The sequence below is a fragment of the Falco peregrinus genome, chromosome W (genome assembly GCF_023634155.1).
Source record: "Falco peregrinus isolate bFalPer1 chromosome W, bFalPer1.pri, whole genome shotgun sequence".
Lineage (NCBI taxonomy): Eukaryota > Metazoa > Chordata > Aves > Falconiformes > Falconidae > Falco > Falco peregrinus.
In genome coordinates this window covers 10422809-10443768 of record NC_073743.1, presented here as the reverse complement: position 1 = coordinate 10443768, position 20960 = coordinate 10422809, and the positions used below count along the sequence as shown (strand labels likewise).

Below are 20960 nucleotides of genomic sequence, written 5' to 3'. Positions count from 1 at the left end.
CTAATTAAATACATGATCAAAGACTCTTTCATAAGCAGTAATCAATCATTATTTAATAAACTTCCACCACATTTGGTCCTTTGGTTACTGCTTATGAAAAGCATACGATAAAGGTATCATCATAGGATCTTGAGTTAGCTTACAAATTTTATACCATGAATGACAATTCCACCATTAACAACATAATAAAAATCACAATTACAGGATGAAGTAAAGCATTTAACACTTTAGTCATGGAAGGTGAATATCCAGTAAATATATCCCACCAATGATGGGCAGTTTCACGCTCTATTTGACACCCAAAATCGACTAGCTGGTGCCCCACTATCACAGTCTGTATTTGACTGTCAATCAAGGTTTTATTTCTTGTTTCCTCCAAATGTTTCCTCATGTGTTCCATGTCCTTCAAAATTTGCTTTAAAGGTTCCAAAGAGATATTCATTACTTTGGTTTAAGATATCAGGCTGCCAGTACAAAGTTACTTGCTGTTCTCTATCCGGGATAAAAGTGAGGTTTCTCCCTTTCCAATATAAATGAGTCACATTTACTAAACATCCTGAAAAGGGGCTGGTCAAATTATAAATCTGAGTTGTGTTTTGATTAGAGGTCACTACACAAACATGTTGTGGCCCTATTTCAATAAACATAGAAAAGGTGGATGGTAGTATTGTCCATCGGCATAAATTTACTGAGTGTTCTAAAAGACAAGGCTCATATAATTGAGAGTTTTGACTGCATACTACTCCGTCCGTAGTACAAGAACACAAGTTCAAATTGTGTGTTTAATTTCTAGCATCTAGATACGTACCCTCAAAATGGGGTAGCCAGTATTCAGGAATAAAGGGAGACTTTTCCTCAAAAATAATGGGTAAAACTACAAACTTACACATTAATTCAGAGGGACAGCTTATATTAAAGTGTGTTATTTTCCCTGCACAATAATAGTCAGTGCATTGTACTGTTTCAGGTGACAACAGAATCCAACGTGTTGTGGGAATCCATGGTTTCAATACGGTCCACCAAATTAATTCATTGTTACTTTTTAAATCATTCTGGGTCTTATTTTGCTTCATGATTATATAAAACATTTGCAAAGTACATTCAGCCCAATTTACAAACTGACTCATGTTCTGGTTTATCTGCAATCTGCTGGCTTGTGACAAATCAAACAATTATAAGAATTCAGTATCATATTTTAATGTGAACTTTTGAGGTTGGAACACAGTAGGCATCCATTGCGCTTGTAAGCTGATCAGTTGGGATATATCCTGTCCTCCTGTCTTTAACTTATTTTGTAATGATTCCGTAACTATACAATTTACAAATCCTATACCAGCACCTGTGCTACCTAATAGTGTCCCACCAAGCTCTCTTCTTCTGACATAATGGTAAATGCAGGAAAGAGATATGTTGGGTTAAAGGGGATGGAGTAATTTGGCAGAAAATAAACCCCCTTGCCTTCTAACTGTCCTCACCGAGGTGGGAGGTTAGGTGCGGCTAGGTTTAAATTCTAAGTGATGTCCAATTTACCACTATCAGTCCAGTCACATTTAATATGTATATTAAACTACCACAGGTCTGGATATGCTAATAGCAGTCTGCACTGCCAGTCCAGTCATACTCATGAACTAGCACGGCCACACTCTAGGGTTTGGTCACGTTCAATGAGAAACTGCGACGACCAGCTACTTAACAGTGCAGTTTTATTTGTGCAACAGATATACAGGTTCTTCGGATTGCCAGTGATAGTGACTGTCTGCAAAAGGCACATGCAAATTAAATGTTATAAAGTATAAAACGTGGGGAAAAGTTACAAACAATACAGCCTGGCTACAAATATTAAAGAGTAACTCTCTAGAGATATTTCTATATTTCTAAGTCTCCTGAAGGAAGCACTTAGTTTAAGTCTCACCCAAGGCGTCCCAAGGGGGGGAGAAGAAACGCTCAGCCCATCAGCCGATCCCAGGAGTCAGTCTTGGTAGTGTCTTCCCCTTAACTTGTTCTCGGTGGTGTCTTCACCACTTGTCCCCTCATTCATTCACTTTTTATACTTCTCTTTACTCTCAGGTGGAGCTTGAGTAACTCTAGTCACTTTATTATGATTGGTGTAAAGTTCTCTCACTTTCATTTAAAGATACAGTTCATTTTAAATTTACTACGCATGCTCCCCGAGTGGGGGATTCATCCTCTTTGGGGGGGCCATTTGAGTAGGTGGTCGCAATCTCCCACTACCACAATTATTTTACCCTAAAAAGCTTTCTGTAATACTACGCTTCTATTAGGACCCGATTTATCTCTAATTCCCCCCTCAAGGTGATTTTCCCACAGAGATATTAAAATGAATAACATTCTTCTGATGCTTTTGTGCAACTGAAACACAGGTGGCTGGTACTCTATTTAGTTGGTTGGCATTAACCAACTAAATCAATCATTATTTAATAAACTTCCACCACAGAAGGACAACCAGGTTTACTGGACTGTGTGGATCAGATAACCTGGCATGTCAGACCTACAAGAGTATGAAGCTCTAGTAGACACCAGTGCACATTGTACCCTAATGCCATCAAGCTATACAGGGACAGAATCCATTTGTATTTCTGGAGTGGCAGGGGGATCCCAACAGCTAACTATTGGAGGCTGAAATAAGCCTGACTGGGAATGAGTAGTAAAGTGCCCTGTTGTGACTGGCCTAAAGGTTCCATGCATCCTTGGCATAGATTATTTCAGGAGATGGTATTTTAAGGGCCCAAAAGGTGGGCTTTCATTATTGCTGACTTGGAGATAGAGGAAACTGAGCAGCTTTCTTCCTTGCCTGGTCTGTCAGAAGACCCTTCTGTTATGGGGTTGCTGAAGGTCAGAGAACAACAGGTGCCCATTACTACCACAACAGTGCATCAGTGGCAATATTGCACCAATCAAGACTCCCTGATTCCCATCCATAAGCTGATTCAGTAACTGGAGAGACAAGGAGTGATGAGCAGGACCCACTCACCCTTTAATAGCCCCCTATGGCCAGTAAGAAATTCTAATGGGGAGTGAAGACTAACAGTAGATTATTGTGGCCTGAACGAAGTCATGCCGCCAGTGAATGCTGCCATACCAGACATGCTGGTTCTCCAATACAAACTGGAGTCAAAGGCAGCCAAGTGGTGTGCTATGATTGACATTGCCAATGTGTGTTTCTCAATTCCTTTGGCATCAGAATGCAGGCCACAGTTTGCTTTCACTTGGAGGGGCATCCAGTACACCTGGAATCAACTACCCCAGGGGTGGAAACACAGCCCTACCATCTGCCATGGACTGACCCAGGATGCAACGAGAAAGGGTGAAGCTCCAGAACACCTGCAATATATTGACGATATCATCATGTGGGGCAATAAAGCAGAAGTTTTTGAGAAAGAGAAGAAAATAGTCCAAATCCTTCTGAAAGCCAGTTTTGCCATAAAATAAAGTAAGGTAAATTGACCTGCACAGGAGATCCAGTTTCTGGGAATAAAATGGTAAGATGGACATTGTCAGATTACAATGTATATGATCAACAAAATAACAGCAATGTCTCCACCAACTAGTAAGAAAGAAACACAGGCTTTCCTAGGCATTGTGGGTTTCTGGAGAATGCACATTCCAAATTACAGTCTGATTGTAAGCCCTCTCTATGAAGTGACCTGGAAGAAGAATGATTTCAAATGGGGCCCTGAGCAATGACAAGCCTTTGAACAAATTAAAGGGGAGATAGTTCAAGAAGTAGCACTTGGGCCAGTCCGGACAGGGCAAGATGTAAAAAATGTGCTCTACACCACAGCTGAGGAGAATGGCCCTACCTGGAGCCTCTGGCAGAAAGCACCAGGGGAAACTTGAGGTCAATTCTTGGGCTTTTGGAGTCAGGGATACAGAGGATCGGAGGCCCACTATACTCCAACTGAAAAAGAGATACTGGCAGCTTATGAAGGGGTTTGAGCTGCTTCAGAAGTGATTGGTACTGAAGCACAGCTCCTCCAGGCACCCCAACTGCCAGTGCTGGGCTGGATGTTCAAAGGGAGGGTCTCCTCTAATGATGCCACATGGAGTAAGTGGGTCATGCTGATCACACGAGCTCAAATAGGAAATCCCAATCATCCAGGTAACTTGGAAATTATTATGGATTGTCCAGAAGGTAAAGATTTTGGGATGTCATCAGAGGAGGAGGTGACATGTGCTGAAGAGGCCCCACTGTATAATAAATTACCAGAAGATGAGAAGCAATATGCCTTGCTTACTGATGGGTCCTGCCATATTGTAGGAAAGCATTGGAGGTGGAAGGGGTCTGTATGGAGCCCCCTATGACAAGTTGCAGAAACTGCTGAAGGAGAAGGTGAATCAAGTCAGTTTGCAGAGGTGAAAGCTGTCCAGCTGGCTTTAGATATTTGTTGTGAATGGAGTCATGCACTTCACTCATAAGAGAGCAACATACTTTACTGATATAAAACTGTGAGTTAGCAAAGTTCAGTGGTAAATGTGACTGTTTTAACAAGATTCAATGGCAAGGTACCCTTGATTATTTACTGCATAGAGGACAGGGTCAGACAAACTATCAGGGAGACCCTCCTGTTGAGTCATGAGGTTCAGGAAAGACCTCCTTGCTTTCTAAACTCCTTCTCAGATAAGAGTCTAGGTGCCAGTGAATCCAATCCAAGTCCCAGAATTGGTCAGTGGTTTATGTCTAAAGATTATATGTGCACAATCAATCTTTTATATCACTTAGCTAAGATTTCAAAGTTTAGCATTCTGTTAATCACTTATCAAGGATCTGTTGCGGCAAAGAATCTCTCAACCTCAAGAAGTAACTTTGAGAGGTGTCCCTACTCAAGGGGAGATCCTGGCGTGCACCCCGCTGCCATGTAGGAGAGCTCAATGGGCCCTGGGCTGTCCACTATTTATAAAGTAAAGATTTATAGTCATATTTACATACCAGCAAGTAGTCTGGGTCACCATTCCAGACAGCTCTTGGCTACCATGTTACAATCCATCCCCCAAATTCCAGAGTAAGCTGGATGCAGCCATCACAACCCTCACTGGTGGTTATGGCTTAAGCTGGGAAGGAAGCAGGGGAGGGGGAGCACACAGCCACAACATTGCTGAACAAGAAAAATGGCCAATACTTTACCTCTATACTGACTCATGGATGGTGGCAAATGCCCTGTGAGGGTGGTTGCAGCAATGGAAGTAGAGCAACTGGCAGCGCAGAGGTAAACCCATCGGGGCTGCTGCATTGTGGCAAGATATTGCTGCCTGGGTGGAGAACCTGGTTGTGAAGGTATGTCATGTAGATGCTCAGGTACCCAAGATTCGGGCTACTGAAGAGCATCAAAACAACCAACAGGTGGATCAGGCTGCTAAGATTGAAGTGGCTTGGGCAGCTCTGGATTGGCAACAGAAGTGTGAATTATTTATAGTGCAATGGGCCCATGACACCTCAGACCATCAAGGAAGAGATGGGCTTGTGATCAAGGGGTGGACTTGACCATGGACATTATTGCACAGGTCATCCACAAATGTGAAACATGCGCTGCAATTAAGCAAGCCAAGTGGTTAAAGACTCTGTGGTATGGAGGACAATGGCTGAAATATAAATACAGGGAGGCTTGGCAGATTGACTGTATCGCTCCCATAGACCCACCAAGGCAAGCTCCATGTGCTTGCAATGGTGGAACTGACCTTTGGTGGCTGTAGACATATCCTGTGCCCCATGCCACAGCCCAAAACACTATCCTGGGCCTTGAAAGACAGGTCTTATGGCAACACGGTACCCCAGAAAGAATTGAGTCAGACAAGACTCATTTTGGAAACCTCATGGCCAAAGAGCACAGCATTGAGTGGGTATATCACATTCCCTATCATGCACCCGCCTCTGGGAAAATTGAACGATGTAAGGGACTATTAAAGACTACGCTTAGAGCAATGGGTGGTGGGACCTTCAAACACTGGGATGCACATTTAGCAAAACGCACCTGGTTAGTCAGCACTAGAGGATTTGCCAGTTGAGCTTTCCCTGCCTAATCAAAACTTTTATGTACTGTAGAAGGGGATAACGTTGTGCATGTTAAAAATATGCTTGGGAAAAGAATCTGTTATTCCTGCCTCAGGCAAAGGCAAACCCATTTGTGGGATTGCTTTTGCTCAAGTACCTGGGTGCACTTGGTGGGTAATGAGGGAGGATGGGGAAGTTCGATGTGTGCCTCAAGGGGATTTGATTTATGTGAGAATAGCCAATGAAATAAATTGTATGATGTTAATTGCTATCCAACACTATAAGCCCATCACTGCACTAGGCGCCTCTTAGCACCCATCTCAGCCGCTCCGGATTTTGGGATCTGAACCCAGCTCCCTTTTGATTGCCACATTAATGAAGAATGAACTTTGATGAGACTAGACCAGCGCAGTGGTGGTGGAATCAGAACTGGCTTCAACTTCCAACAGTCCAACACCACACCCCATCTTTCCTGCCCTGAAAGACTGTTATGACAGATGGAGCCCAATGTCATGGACTAAATGAACTCAAAGGTCTTTTATAGGGATGGCCCATAGACTAAGGGAATGATATCTCTCTATGTGTATATATATGTATCAAAGGACTGGAAAGGTGATGGTGGTTAACTGGGATGTATTGGAAAGTGTGACCTGGGCATGACATAAATAGTATGGAATAACATTGCTAACTGGGAAGGTCCCAGAAGACAGGAGGTTAGCCAATGTGTCACCCATCTACAAGAAGGGCAGGAAGGAGGATCCAGGAAACTACAGGCCTGTCAGACTGACCTCAGTGCCGGGGAATGTTATGGAGCAGATCATCCTGAGTGTGATCACACAGCACGTGCAGGACAACTGGGGGATTAGGCCCAGCCAGCAGTCCGGTTAAAGATCTTTTCCAACCTAAATGATTCTATATTTCTATGAATAAGGGGTGGATAGTGTCCTGGTTTCAGCTGGGATAGAGTTAATTTTCTTCCTAGTGGCTGGCGGTGCTGTGTTTTGGATTTAGTATGAGAATAATGTTGATAACACGCTAATGTTTTTAGTTTTTGCTAAGTAGTGCCGACTCTAAATCAAGGACTTCTCAAGTTTCCCATGCTCTGCCAGTGAGCAAGTGCACAAGGAGCTGGGAGGGAGCAGAGCCAGGACAGCTGACCTGAACTAGCCAAAGGGATATTCCATTCCATAGAACATCATGCTCAGTATATAAACTGAGCAGAGTTGGCTGAGATCCACCAATCGCTGCTGGGGGACTGGCTGGACATCATTCAGTGGGTGGTGAGCAATTGTATTGTGCATTGCTTGTTTTTTCCCCTTGGGTTTTATTCTTCTCTCTCCCTCTCCTCTTCATTACAATTATTATTATTATTGTTGTTGTTATTATTATTTTACTTTATTTCAATTATTAAACTGTTCTTATCTTAACCCACAAGATTTACCTTTTATCCAGTTTTCCTCCCTATCCCACCAGATGGAGGGGAGGGAGGGAGTGAGTGAGCAGCTGCATGGTACTTTTAGTTGCTGGCTGGAGTTAAACCACAACATCTGTTATGGTGTAAATACTGGGAAGAAAATGGCTCTTAGTATTATTATTTGATTTGGAACAGGATTTTTAAATTTGATGCAAATTATTTAGCCAATACAAATACTTTTGACACCTCAATTTCTTACTTTATGTTCTTATATCACAGAAATTTGTCTCTGGATAAAGACATGCTTAATTTGGTACTGTTGTTAATAGCATGTCAGAATATGTGAGAAAGGCTGATAGCTTGGTCAGTATTTTTTTAATAGAATAAAAGGTGGTCAGTATGCCTTTAGTGTAAAATAATTTTGTTTGTTAATAGCAATATGCAATTTAGATACAGAAATAGAAATTATTGTTGTTCATCATGCTTTTCATGGAAAACTAATCTCTAAAAATGTACTGTTACTTTAACATTTTTCTTTGACTTTTTTTCCAAGTTCTTTGATGTAATATCAACTACTGTGAAACCATTGGCAGAGCAAGACTGGTACCATGGTGCAATTCCAAGAATAGAAGCCCAGGAGCTGTTAAAACAGCAAGGAGACTTCTTGGTGCGAGAGAGCCACGGGAAACCTGGTGAATATGTCCTTTCTGTGTTTTCAGATGGACAACGGAGACACTTTATCATACAATATGCTGATGTACGTCTCTGATACAGTACTAAATATTCAATGTTAGGAAGTTAATTATTTCAGATAAACAATTTAGAATCTACATCATTTACTGTGAGATATACCTTTAGCTTTTATATGAAAATTTGAAAACTGTTGGAAATATTTCCATCAGTGCTCAAATTGGAGGAAAAGGTAATTTTGTGGAATAAAAGAAAAATATGAAGTATGAGGCTATTCTACATATTTTATCCTATGTTGAAAAACCCAAGATATTTCTGTATATGTTTTGAAATCCAGAACTTATTACTACTCATTTATGCATGTACATTTATTTATTTTTAAACCTATTTTCACAGTTGGTGCTTATTAGGCTACTTTTAGTTCAGATTGTAAAGATTCCATTGAATCTTCCTGAAAAATGGAAACGTTCACTTAGGAGAAAATATTCTATTCTGTTTTGTTTATAGCTGGGAATAGAAATCCATGCTGCTTTTGAAATATATGTTTTATTTTTAGACTTATGGATGTTGTTTTGTTCAGCAGAACACACATTTGTGAATATTACATAGCATGTATGCTTCTGAGTAAAGACCAAAATTGATCCTGTTGTTTCTCTAGCTTATGAAAAACTGGTCATTTTAAACTACATTAATATTTATTCACTTTTACACAATGTATTACTTTTAATTTTTATTACATTTCTTGTTTTTATTTATATATGTATTTTTATTTGGACCTTTCAGAATTTCAAACTCATTGAAAATAAGATAGTACTCATAACATTACTAGAAATGCTTCTAGCTCTTTACTCTGTGAATATAGGTGTAATATACCAGCAAATCAATCTCAATTTTGATTTAGTAATACTGAAAAAATATACTTCAGTCTGATGCAATAAAATCTGCCAAACTTCAGTCAAACTATACAGACAAATGCACAGATTCGGTAGTATAACTGTGTTTACACTATGTTTCCCAGTCTAAATCCGCAGCTGATGCAGCATACCTGGGGAAGTCAGTATTGTGTTGCTGGTTTATTTTTTTTTAATGAGGGGTAGTGGTATTGTTCAAACTTCATAGAAGTTGGAATGTTTTTGTAGGATCAATGTGGACACTGATCTGTCTGGGTGTTCTCTTAATTTTCACCCATAACTTTCCTTTTAGGATTTAACAATTGGCAAAAAGTCAGTGAATAACAGTGATAAAACTACCTATACCTAGATACACGCAGTCTTATAAGATCCTTGGAGCTCTTATCCTTACTCAGCAGAATTAAATGCACATTATGTGCTTAGCGTGGCTGAAATAATTTTGTGTAAATCATTGTATGTGTCATACACCAGTGGGGCTTCAAACAATGTAGACTGGGACTGGGCTTTAAAGCAAATTAAAATAGAAATATTTTTTAATAAGTATTACTTTGAGGCTACCTTTATCTGTAATCTGACACTTTTTAATATCCACTTTTCCAAGAAAAATTTACAGAATTGTAAATAAATTCCCATAATTTCACTATTTTCTTTTAGGTATTATATTAGAAATGTAAGATTGATAGTTTACTATTGCACAATCCAAACATTATCAGGTCACTAGAACTCTCTGCTTGTACATTTAGTAGTAGCACCTTATGTTCATCTGCTCTTGGGATTAATTTGTGGGTGATTTTCTTGACAATTATGGAAGCTAAAACTTTTTTTTCATAAAGAAATGCAAGACTCCTTATGCACTCTTATGGGTCGAATCATCTGCTTTTACTGTGAAAAAAAGCTTGCTTTTTTTATTGTAAAGCTTATTAACCCTGAAAAGCATTTAATAAGTGATGAGATTGTTATGGCCATATGACAAGAGTGACTGAATTCATGAACATCTTGGTAGGGAAGTCTGCTGAGAGTAAAGTGTAATAATTTTTTTTCACTTTGGTATAAATAGTGTTGAATCGTCTCTCTGTGACTGGTCAAATCACATTCTTACATCACTGACAGGTTTGGTCTCCATTGGCCTTAAATTTTCTTCTGAATCAAAGACTGCAGAGCAGAAGTATATAACATATACCCATTTTAACAGTTCTTTAATTACATAAGTATTCTTTCTAGTTTTGCAAATATTTTTAAGCACTAATCCAAATAAAAGTATTTGCATGATAAATCAGCTCATCCTTCAGTTTTAAGCATCAAAATTCACCACTGTCGCTAAGGGCTACTCTGTTTTTCACTGTTCCTCTTTGAGGCTATGCTATTTTCAAACTGTTGTTTGTTAGTGATTTTAATCAGGATCTCATGTAAATACACAGAATAAAATAATGTTGTCTGCCCTGAGGGTAAATAAGCTTAAATGGCAGCAGATGAGCGCGAGGCTGGATCTGGTATGAGGAAATGTTATGCAGGTCTGGTTATTGTGCTAGGCAGACATCTCAGGACACCCTAACCGTGCTAAAGTTTTTTTGATCATCAAACAGAAATCTGAAGGAGGTTGTTTGAAAGGAACGGAGACTAGTGTTACTGGGCAAGCAAAGCTGAGTCAGTATTAATTAGTGAATGACATTAGGGGAATAAACCACAAGTATTTTAGACTGTGAAACCATGTTTACAATAGAGAACCAGTAATAAGATAAAAATAAGTGACGTGACCAAACTCTCCTTAATAATAGTGATAAAACATTACAGGAAATGTATGTGTTTATTCCTAATGAACAGAAACTTCGTATAATGCATTCTGCAAAGAATTTAACTGTAGGTGTTAGAAAAAAAATATCTGCATGGCAGTGGTAGAGGTTTTCATTGCCCAGTTTTGTAAATTAACCTGAATCACCATCTATGCTTTATTTTAATTGTGGTCTTTGTTTATTGTTGCCAATTCTGCTGGCTGGCTTACAGGAGTTCCTCTTTTGTGGGAAGAGTCTTCTAACTGTAGATATTTAGACCTTATATAGACACAGTAGTTTATTCTGCTTCCCAATCACTTAGCCTTAATGTAGAATTTAAGATGATTAAATAAATACTAATTTACCTTTTTTTCCTCCCCTCAAGTGTAATGGCAGGGATAACCAATGAAGATAACCTTTTTTTTCCTTAGTATCTGAAAGTACCTTATAGCATTCTTTGCTAAGAAAATTTTACATGCTTCTAAGAAAATATTGAGATTCCACAGTTTTGTTGGCATTATGTTGAATTATGTATCTAAAATTATATAAACTGAGAAAAAGGGTAGAAGGGGAAAAAAAAGGAATTTTGTCTTGCTCAACTTCTTTATAAATTACATGCATGACCTGCCTTTGTAGACTGTACTCCTGTAGACTGCTTTGGTATATACTTCTTATTAAAGACCAATCATGGGTGCATACTCTGTGCTAGGGATTTGTTAATTTTATCAAATGTTCTAAGTGCAGTAATATCTGGGTGAGATAGTGTTACTTATCTCTTGTTTATTAGATTGACAGATTTATATTTTTTTTTATGTTTGGGGCCTTTTTATTATTATTTTTAGAGTTTTATTTACTCTGGAAGTTAGTATCATTTCTTCCAGTTTATAATCTTTTTATTTCATTCTGTCACAGCTTAAGTATCCCAAACTGCCCCACCTCTTGCATTAGAAGAGCTTCCTTTTTTAAAAAATAAGTTTAAATAAATAGTTATTTTATTATGTTGCCTTAAATGAGCGGTGCAGTAATTTTTAATTTATTAATTTATTATCTTCCTGATCATCATTCTATTTACTTCAGTAGAAGTGTTATTAAATTGAATAGGATAGAGATTTAATTCTGTAAAAGCAAATTTTTCTTTATTTGTTACTAGTGATGGAAACTTGGTAATGTTCTTTTACAGTTTCTTCTTTGAAATTTTGCTTGTACAGAAACAATTATTTCCTTTTATGTCCATACAGAATCAGTATCGCTTTGAAGGAACTGGGTTTCAAACTATTCCTCAGCTCATAGACCATCATTATACAACAAAGCAAATTATTACAAAGAAATCAGGTGTTATTCTACTGAATCCTGTTTTTAAGGTAATGCATGCATTCCAAGAATTCTATTAAACTGAAAGTATTTTGGGGTTTGTATTATCATTTAACATATGTTCTTTGCGATGACAAGTGGTAATATTAAAGTAGGTTGTAGAATATTTGTATATGCTATTAAGTCAATAATTTGAGTACCGGAACTATCTCAGTTGCTTACTTCTTGACAGAAGACACTGCAGTTTTCTTTAGTGTTTACTTCAGCATGCAAATTCTTGGAGGATTTTTCATTCTTGCTCAGTTCTGTGAACCTCCATTCTTTATCTGAATGCTTTCAGCCTTCTATACTCTGCCCAATGCATTCCTCCAAAATAACACTCTGTCCTGATTTATATAATAAATAATTGCCACCCTGAAAGAATGGCATTCAGAGTCTCCCAAAACATCCTTGTACTGCTTTTGTTTTTTTCCGTTTTGGAGTTTACTGTTTGGATTCCACTATTCACTATGTAACTGAAACTATTAGTTCATTGTCCATAACATTGTAATGAAGAAGTTGTCAGAATAAAAATGGTTTTCTTTAAGTGGTAAAATTCTCAAATCACAGTTTCATCCCGATTTTATATCTCAAATATAAGGTACTGATATAGACATGGGAACAGGTACTGTCCTGCCAGTATCATTGCAAATTTGAAATAAAACTTTTTAATCTGTAAGCCATTTCAGATGTCTTTCAAAATAGAAACAAAAAGGGATATTAAAATATATCATTATTTAGAAAACTTAACAGCTTACATTCTTCCAGTAGTTTTGTAGTTAGTATTTACTCGGTTGATATTTCATTCATAAACCAACTCTTTTCAACTTAATCTTTCCATTTTAACTATGAGTTAGCCATTTGCTCTTAATGAAAAAAATGGACTGGTTTCAAGCACACTTAAGGCACCTTCTCCATTATACAAAATTTTAGGAAGCATAACAGATTATAATTCAGAGTTAGTTTCCTTCTCCAAAATCCTAGTTATTTTCCTCTAATAATCCTAAGAAATTAAAGTGTATTTCTGTTCTTCTCAAAAATGTTTTAATGCTTACCTGTGCTTGCTTTAATAATAATTAAAAAAAAAAAAAAAAGAGACAGCAAGAGTTAGCTTTTAAACTGAAAGCCTTTTTTTCTTCATAGCTTTTAACATCTATATACCTATTCTCTATATTGCGTATATGTTCAGCATCTTTTAATGGATACTTACTAGCTTTGGTAAATGCATATGGACAATTATAATCAGATAAAAAATGAAAGTTATTTCTTCTAGGTAACTCTTAAAACTTGAATGTCCTTTGCTTTTTGTCTGCTCTGATTATAAAGATATTGAAAATTTATTACATCTTACACGAATTGCACACTGTGGTCTATTTGTGAAGTGCATTTATTCTGCTTATTTACTAGGGAATTTAAACATTTATTGAAATTGATATGCAGAGGGTTTTTTTTAGTTCTTAATTGATACATATTTTCTCTAGTCTATATATATGATTTTTAATTTCACAGAATGGGGCTTTGAAAATACTAATTTTTGGTTAATGTCTTGCTAATTACAAAACTGATATTTTATTTATTGAACATACAATATTAGTTTAATTATTGAATATATGGGAAAGCTTAGGATTTTATCTTTGATATGTAAATAATTATATTTTTATATAAATTAAGCTAAAGATAAAAGGTTGTCAAACCAGAAATTAAATCTTTCTATGTTTGTTTGCAAATTCCTTTTGTAATACTAGAATTATTTTTTAAATGTAATGCTTTGTCTGTTTCCTGGCTTTTTATAATATACATATTACTGCAGAGTTTAAGCAGTTTTCAGTGTTTAAAAGCCTGTGAGAACAGCCCTAATTTAACAAATGTAAAATGATAATGGAGCATGTTACTATGTGCTAAATGATAACAGAATTTATTCTTAGTTATTCACTGTTAAACAGGCCTGGAAAACATAATTTCTTTATTCTCTGTTGTTTACTTGTAATGGAAAAAACTTTCATATTCTTAACATTTTGTTTCATTTTGGTAATTTTTTTTAATAAAGTTAGGTTTTATTTATACATAGTTTTATGTAACTATGTATAGTTCTAGTACATACACTATTGGTAAAATATGGGCCCAGATCAGTTTCTTGGTAATTTATGCATTGCATTACTTGACCTCATGCCCTTTGAGGTGTAAATGCACTTATGAATAGTTTAAAATCACTTGGTATAACCAATCCTTATATGACATAGAGACTGTACAGACATGTATGAATTTTTGTGGCGGATCTTTTCACATCTTGAATCTATACCACTACAAATGCATTCGTCATATCATAACCCCCTTACAAAATGTATTGAGGGCCATTTCTAAAACAGACATTTTTTTCTCTTCTACTGTCACTGGGTACAAAATCAGTAATTTTCAGATGGAAAAAGAAATAGGCCCATTCCCCTTCTGGACTTGTTGATTTGAGTTAGTTTCAATATTAACTTAAACTAGAGCAAATTTTAGTACTGAGGATGATGCTAGTCTTCTGTCTTATGACCAGGTAGGTGGTAATTGCTTGCAGTTGTAGTGATAAAGTACTTTCATTACTCAGGTTTTCCCAAGTGCTGCAAATAATCTTCATCTATCCATAAAATCCCATCACACAGGTTCTATATTTGGCAATATGATTTTCTTTGTGGTGATGTGCTTCAGTGTTAATAGTCAAGAGTAATTCCTTTAGGGTTCATGAATTTTTCAACTTTCATCAGGTTACATGAAGTAACAGAAAGGATATCTATGATAATATTGATGGTTAGTGCTAAAAAGAATACTGGGCGCTAGGAAACTTTATGGTTTTAGTATCTGTGTATCACATAAATTGTATGTTTGCTTTTATAAAATTAAGAAGTATAACCTTGAGTTTCTAATAGCTACTTATAGCATGCACAAGCTAAAAACAATGTATAATGCACTTTAAATGCTTCATGACCAGCAGTTTGAATCAAATAAGAAATTTAAGTGTTAGCTAAAAATTTTTTGTTGTTAGAGCAGTTGTTTTAAAATTGTTTTAACTTAGATCTTTGCAACAACTTTTTTCTGAATTATGTTTTTATGATTTTTTTTGTTTTCCCATCTGATTAAAATGAGTTGTTAGAAAAATGTACTCCAGAATTAAAAAAAAAAGTGTGTTGTGAGCTTTCCTTTTAATTTTCAGCCTTAATGAGTTTTGCAAGTTAAAAGTTATTGTATCTGAACATAAAAGAATTTATTAGTAACTGGGGTTCTTCTCAGTGTGCTATCCATATTTGTGTTCTATCATATCTGCACAAATTCATCAAATGGTTTAACTGCTTTTGCTTTTTTGTCCTAACCTTCTGTATATAGTGTGTGTGCATCTGACCTTCCCCATGTTCTTTGCTCAGGGTGTAGTGGGCTCGTATGCTTTCTGTTCTTTAATGTTCTTTCCCAACCTTTGTCTACTAGAGTCTCCAACAGAGGACAAAGGAAGCTGGAAATAATGTATGTATAAGGATGGGAGAGTCCCAAAAAATCTACCAGTAAATGTGGTTATTGGTATAATGCTTATTTGTATACCCATTGCACTGTGAATAATTTCAAAGTGAGCAGTTCAGTCAGAAATAGCTCTTGGATTCCTAAATAAGTAGCCACTATTGATCAAACAAAACAAGTTATTTCATAAGTATCTACAGTAGCATAGCATTTGTTACAGATGTGTGTGGATCTCCAGGAGCTATCTTGCAGTTGCCAAAACTGATTTCTCTTTAAGGATTTATTCCACTCTAATGCAATTAACTTTCTTGGTAGTTCATCACTGAGATATATTATTCTACAAGATCAATCCACAAAAGAATTAAACTTCTTTGGTGAAGTCCACTGTCTTCAGACACTTCAGCTGTGGATGAGCAAAGGATAAGCTCAGAAGCAGCTGCAAACTTACAAGGACAGGGCTATTTTCTTGCATCAAATATATGTATTGAATCTGTGTAGTAGTGCCTGAATTCTCAAGAAGCTGAATCTGAGAGAAGTATTCAAATGTTGATTAAGAAGTAATTCAGTGACCACATGTGGTGGGTTGACCTTGGCTGGCTACCAGGTGCCCAGCAAACAGCTCTCTCACTCCCCCTCCTCAGCAAGACGGGGAGAAAATAAGATTAAAAAATTGTGGGTCAAGATAAAGGCAGTTTAATGAAAGCAAAGACAGCGTGTGGAAGCAAAGCAAAACAAAAAGAAGATTTATTCTCTACTTCCCATTAGCAGGCAATGTCCAGCCACTTCCTGGGAAGTAAGGCTTCAGTATGTGTACCAGTTGTTTCAGAAAACAAATGCCTTAATAACAAATGCTCCCCCTACTTTCTTTTGCTTAGCTTTTACTGCTGAGCATGACATCATATTGTATGGAATATTGGTTTGGTCAGTTTGGGTCAGCTGTCCTGGCTATGTTCCCTCCCATCCCAGCCTACCAGTCTCTGGGGTCAGGGGGAGTTGGAAAGACAGCCTTGATGCTGTGGGAGCACAGCTCAGCAGTAGCCAAAATATTGGTGTGTTATCAACACTGTTCTAGCCACAAATGCAAAGCACAGAACTATCAGGGCTGCTATGAGGAAAGTTAACTCCATCCCAGCCAGACCCAATACAATCTCTGCACCTTATTCCATACTGTTTGTATCATGCTGAGGTCCCACATTAACTGATGCATTTATATATCTTCTGACCATCCCCTTATATCTTTTTCTCATTCCTGAAATCCCCTCTTACCAACACTTACTACTTATACTACATGCTTTATACCCAACAAACAGATTTATACATTCTCATTAACTACTATCCCCTCTCCCTTAACATATATATAGATATTATTTTCCCATTCCATGGGTTTCTACCACTCCCCTGCAAAATATCCATAATAACAGTCTATGATTTGGGTCCTGTCTCTCAAGGTGGTTGCTCAGGACAGGAGAAGCAGCATGTTTGAATGTTAGGTGCCAACACCAGCTTGGTTTGGGTCATTGCTGAACTCACCCAGTTCCTTGTGAAGATAATTCTCTGTCAGTTCAGGTAGTCGCTGCTACATTACTTCCTACAACATACAACTCACATCACAGCTTTTTTTTTCCCCAAGGTTAAATCTCCTTGAGGCACACACTGAGTCTCCTCATCCTTCCGCATTACCCACCAAGTACACCCAGGTCCTTGAGCGAAGACAATCCCACCAATGGGTTTGCCTTTTCCCATGGGAGGAGCAACCCACATCACCTTCCCCAGCCACTTCCCCTACAAGGACCTTATCTCCTCCCACAGTATGTAGAGGCTTTGTTTGGGCAGGACCAGGACAGTTAGCAGGTCCTCTGGTGTTTACCAGCCAAGTGGCTTCTGCTAAATTTATATCCCAGTGCTTCCATGGCCCAGTGACCAACACTCTCAACATAGTCTTTAAGTCCATTATATCTCTCAGTCTTTCCAGAGGCTTTTTGGGTGATAGGGGATGTGATACACTCAACCCATGCTGTGTTTCTTAGCTCATTTTATGAGGTTATTCCAGAAATGAGTCCCATTGTCTGATTCAATTCTTTCTGGGGTGCTGTGTTACCACAGAACTTGCTTTTCACAGCCCAGGATGGTGTTTTGGGCAGTGGCATGGTCAACAGGGTATGTTTCCAGACACCTGGTAGTCGCTTCCACCATGATCAGTATGTAGCACATGCCTTAGTGTCGTGGTTTAAACCCAACTGGCATCTAAGTACCACACAGCCACTCACTCGCTCCCCCTCCCCCCCAGCAGGATGAGGATGAGGATCAGGAAAAAAAGTAAAACTCATGGGTTGAGATAAGAACAATTTAATAATTGAAATTTATAATGATTATGATAACGATGATTATGAAAATAATAATGATGATGAAAGAGAAGGGGAGAGGAATAAAATCCAAAGGGAAGGGGGAAAAAACCCCAAGTGATACACAATACAATTGCTCACCACCCACTGACTGATGCCCAGCCAGTCCCCAAGCAGTGATTGCCAGGACCCAGCCAACTCCACACCTCACCCCCAGTTTATAGTTTATATACTCAGCATGGCGTTCTATGGTATGGAATATCCCTTTGTCTAGTTCAGGTCAGCTGTCCTGGCTGTGTCCCCTCCCAATTTCTTGTGCCCCTCCAGACTTCTTGCTGGCAGGACCTGAGAAACTGAAAAGTCCTTGACTTAGTATAAACATTACTTAGCAACAACTGAAAACATCAGCATGTTATCAACATTATTCTCACACCAAATCCAAAACCATAGCACTGTACCAGCTACTGAGAAGAAAAATAACTCTATCCCAGCCAAAACCAGGACACTTGTATTCATGGCAGTGGTTCTAACATAGTCAATTTTTCAGGCCTCACCATACTGGAAATCCAGCCACCACCCTCTATTGCAAGAAGACTAGCATGGCTTGCTAGATTGCAGTGCATGTTTCACAGTGTGATGACCTCCATGGTCAGGTCTACCTCTTGATAACCAGCCAATCTGTATGTTGCATCTCTCCCTAGATGTCCCAATGTTTTGTGGGCCCATCGAGCTACAAATAGTTCACCCTTACACTCCCAGTAGCTTATTCAGTTCTGGCAGCCTGGTGTACCTGCTCATTGTTTTGATGTTCTTCAGTGGTAGGGTTCTTGGGCAAGTGAGTACCTGCATGACCTGCCTTTAGAGCAATGTTTTCTACCTGGGCAGTGATGCCTTGCCACAATGCAGCAGCCCAGATGGATTTACATCTGCGCTACCAGTTGCTCTGCTTCCATTGCTGTAGCCACCCCCACAGGGCATTTACCACCATCCATGAGTCAATAGAGAGTACTGGCTACTTTTCTCAGTCAGCAATCTCTAGGGCCAGCTGGATGGCTTTCACTTTTGCAAACTCACTCAACTTGCCTTTTCCTTGAATTACTTCAATGACTTTTTGTGTATGACTCCACACAGCAGCTTTCCACTTCTGATGGTTTCCTACAACATATCAGGATCCATTGGTAAACAGAGTATAGTGTCTTTCATCTTCTGTTAAGTCTTTATATGGTGGTACCTCTTGGGCATGTGTCACCTCCTCAGGTGATGCTGTGAAATCTCTGCCTTTTGACCAGCCCACAATCTCTTACAGGATTACTGGGCAGTTTGAGCATGAGCCCATTGCATGATGAAGGATACCCACTTACTCCATGTAGCATCAATTATAAAATGTGTAGAGAGACATTTCTGTTGAACATCCAGTGTAGCACAGGCAAGTGTGGTGCCAAGAGGAGCTGTGCTTCTGTACCAACAACTTCTGAAGCAGCTCAAACCCCCTCATATTCTGCTAATATCTCTTTTACAGTCAGGGTGTATGTAGTTGGCTTCTGATCCTCAATACCCACAGCTCCAAAAGCCTAGAGGTTGGCCTCAGGTTTCTGCTGGTGTTTTCTGCCAGAGGATCCAGGTGAGGTCATGCTCCCCAGCTGCAGTGTAGAGCACATTTTGCACAGCTGGTCCTATATGGATGGGCCCCTTGGGCTACTGCATAAGCTATCTCCTGTTTGATCTGCTCAAAGGCTTGTTGTTGCTCAGGGCCCTACTCAAAATACTTTTCTTTCGGGTCACTCAATAGAGAGGGCTCACAAGCTGACTATAACCTGGAATATGCATTCTCCAGAATCCCACAAGGCCTTGGAAAGCTTGTGTTTCTTTCTTGTTAGCTGGTGGAGACATAGTTACTATCTTCTTGGTCACATCCATAGGGATGTGACAGTGTCCCTCCTGCCATTTTATGCCCAAGAACTGGATTGCTTGTGCAGGTCCTCTGACCTTGCTCTTTTTTATGGCAAAACCAGCTTTCAGAAGACTCTGGATTATTCTTTTTCCTTTCTCAAATACTTCTTCCACTTTATTACCCCACACAATGATGTCATCAAATTATTGCAGATCGTCAAGGGCATCACCTTTTTCCAGTGCAGTTTGGATTAGTCCATGAAAAATAGTAGGGCTGTGCTTCCACCCCTGGGGTACTTGATTCCAGGTGTACTGGATGCCCCTCCAAGTGAAAGCAAACTGTGGCCTGCATTCTGATGCCAAAGGAATTGAGAAACACACATTGGCAATGTCAGTCATAGCACACCACTTGGCTGCCTTTGACTCTAGTTTGTATTGGAGAACCAGCATGTCTGGTATGGCAGCATTCAGTGGTGGCATGACCTCGTTCATGCCACAATGGTCTACTATTAACCTCCACCATCCATCAGACTTTTGCACTGGCCCTATGGAACTATTAAAGGGTAAGTGAGTCTTGGTGATCACTCCTTGGTTCTCCAGTTGATGATTCAGCTCATTGATAGGAACCGGTGAGTATCAGTTGGTGTGATATTGACTGTCAAGGTGTGATATTGATTGTCATGGTAGCAATCAGCACCTGCTGTTCTTCAACCTGCAGCAACCTCACAACTGAAGGGTCCTTCGAAAGACCAGACAGTGTACACAGCTGTTTAATCACGTTCTCTGTATCCACAGTAGATACACCAAAAGCTCATTGGTACCCTTTTGGGTCCTTGAAGTACCTTATCCTGAGATAGTCTATGCCAAGAATACACAGGGCCTCTGGGCCTGTCACAATAGAATGGTTTTGCCACTCATTCCCTGTTAGGCTCACCTTAGCCTCCAACACAGACAACTGTTAGAATAACTGTGTTGCTACAGAAATCCAAATGGGTTCCACACCCTTATATCCCGATGACATTAGAGAACACTGTGCACCAGTGTCCACCAGAGCCTTATACTTCTGTGGATCCGATGTGCCAGGCAATCAAATACACA

At 38.8% G+C, this 20960-nt stretch overlaps 1 protein-coding gene across 8 annotated transcripts in view; it reads left to right on the top strand.

Annotated features, from left to right (window-relative positions):
- Nucleotides 1–20960, top strand: part of LOC129782582 (tyrosine-protein kinase Fer-like) — a 222307-nt gene that overhangs the window by 109513 nt on the left and 91834 nt on the right. For 6 of the 8 annotated variants that reach the window (XM_055792975.1, XM_055792974.1, XM_055792972.1 and 3 more), the window contains 2 exons: nucleotides 7975–8178; nucleotides 12030–12152. In XM_055792975.1, the coding sequence (XP_055648950.1) occupies nucleotides 7975–8178; nucleotides 12030–12152 (327 nt within the window). Of the gene's footprint in view, nucleotides 1–7974; nucleotides 8179–12029; nucleotides 12185–20960 lie in introns of those variants that run through there. The other 2 variants (XR_008745135.1, XM_055792978.1) reach the window with 2 other exon arrangements.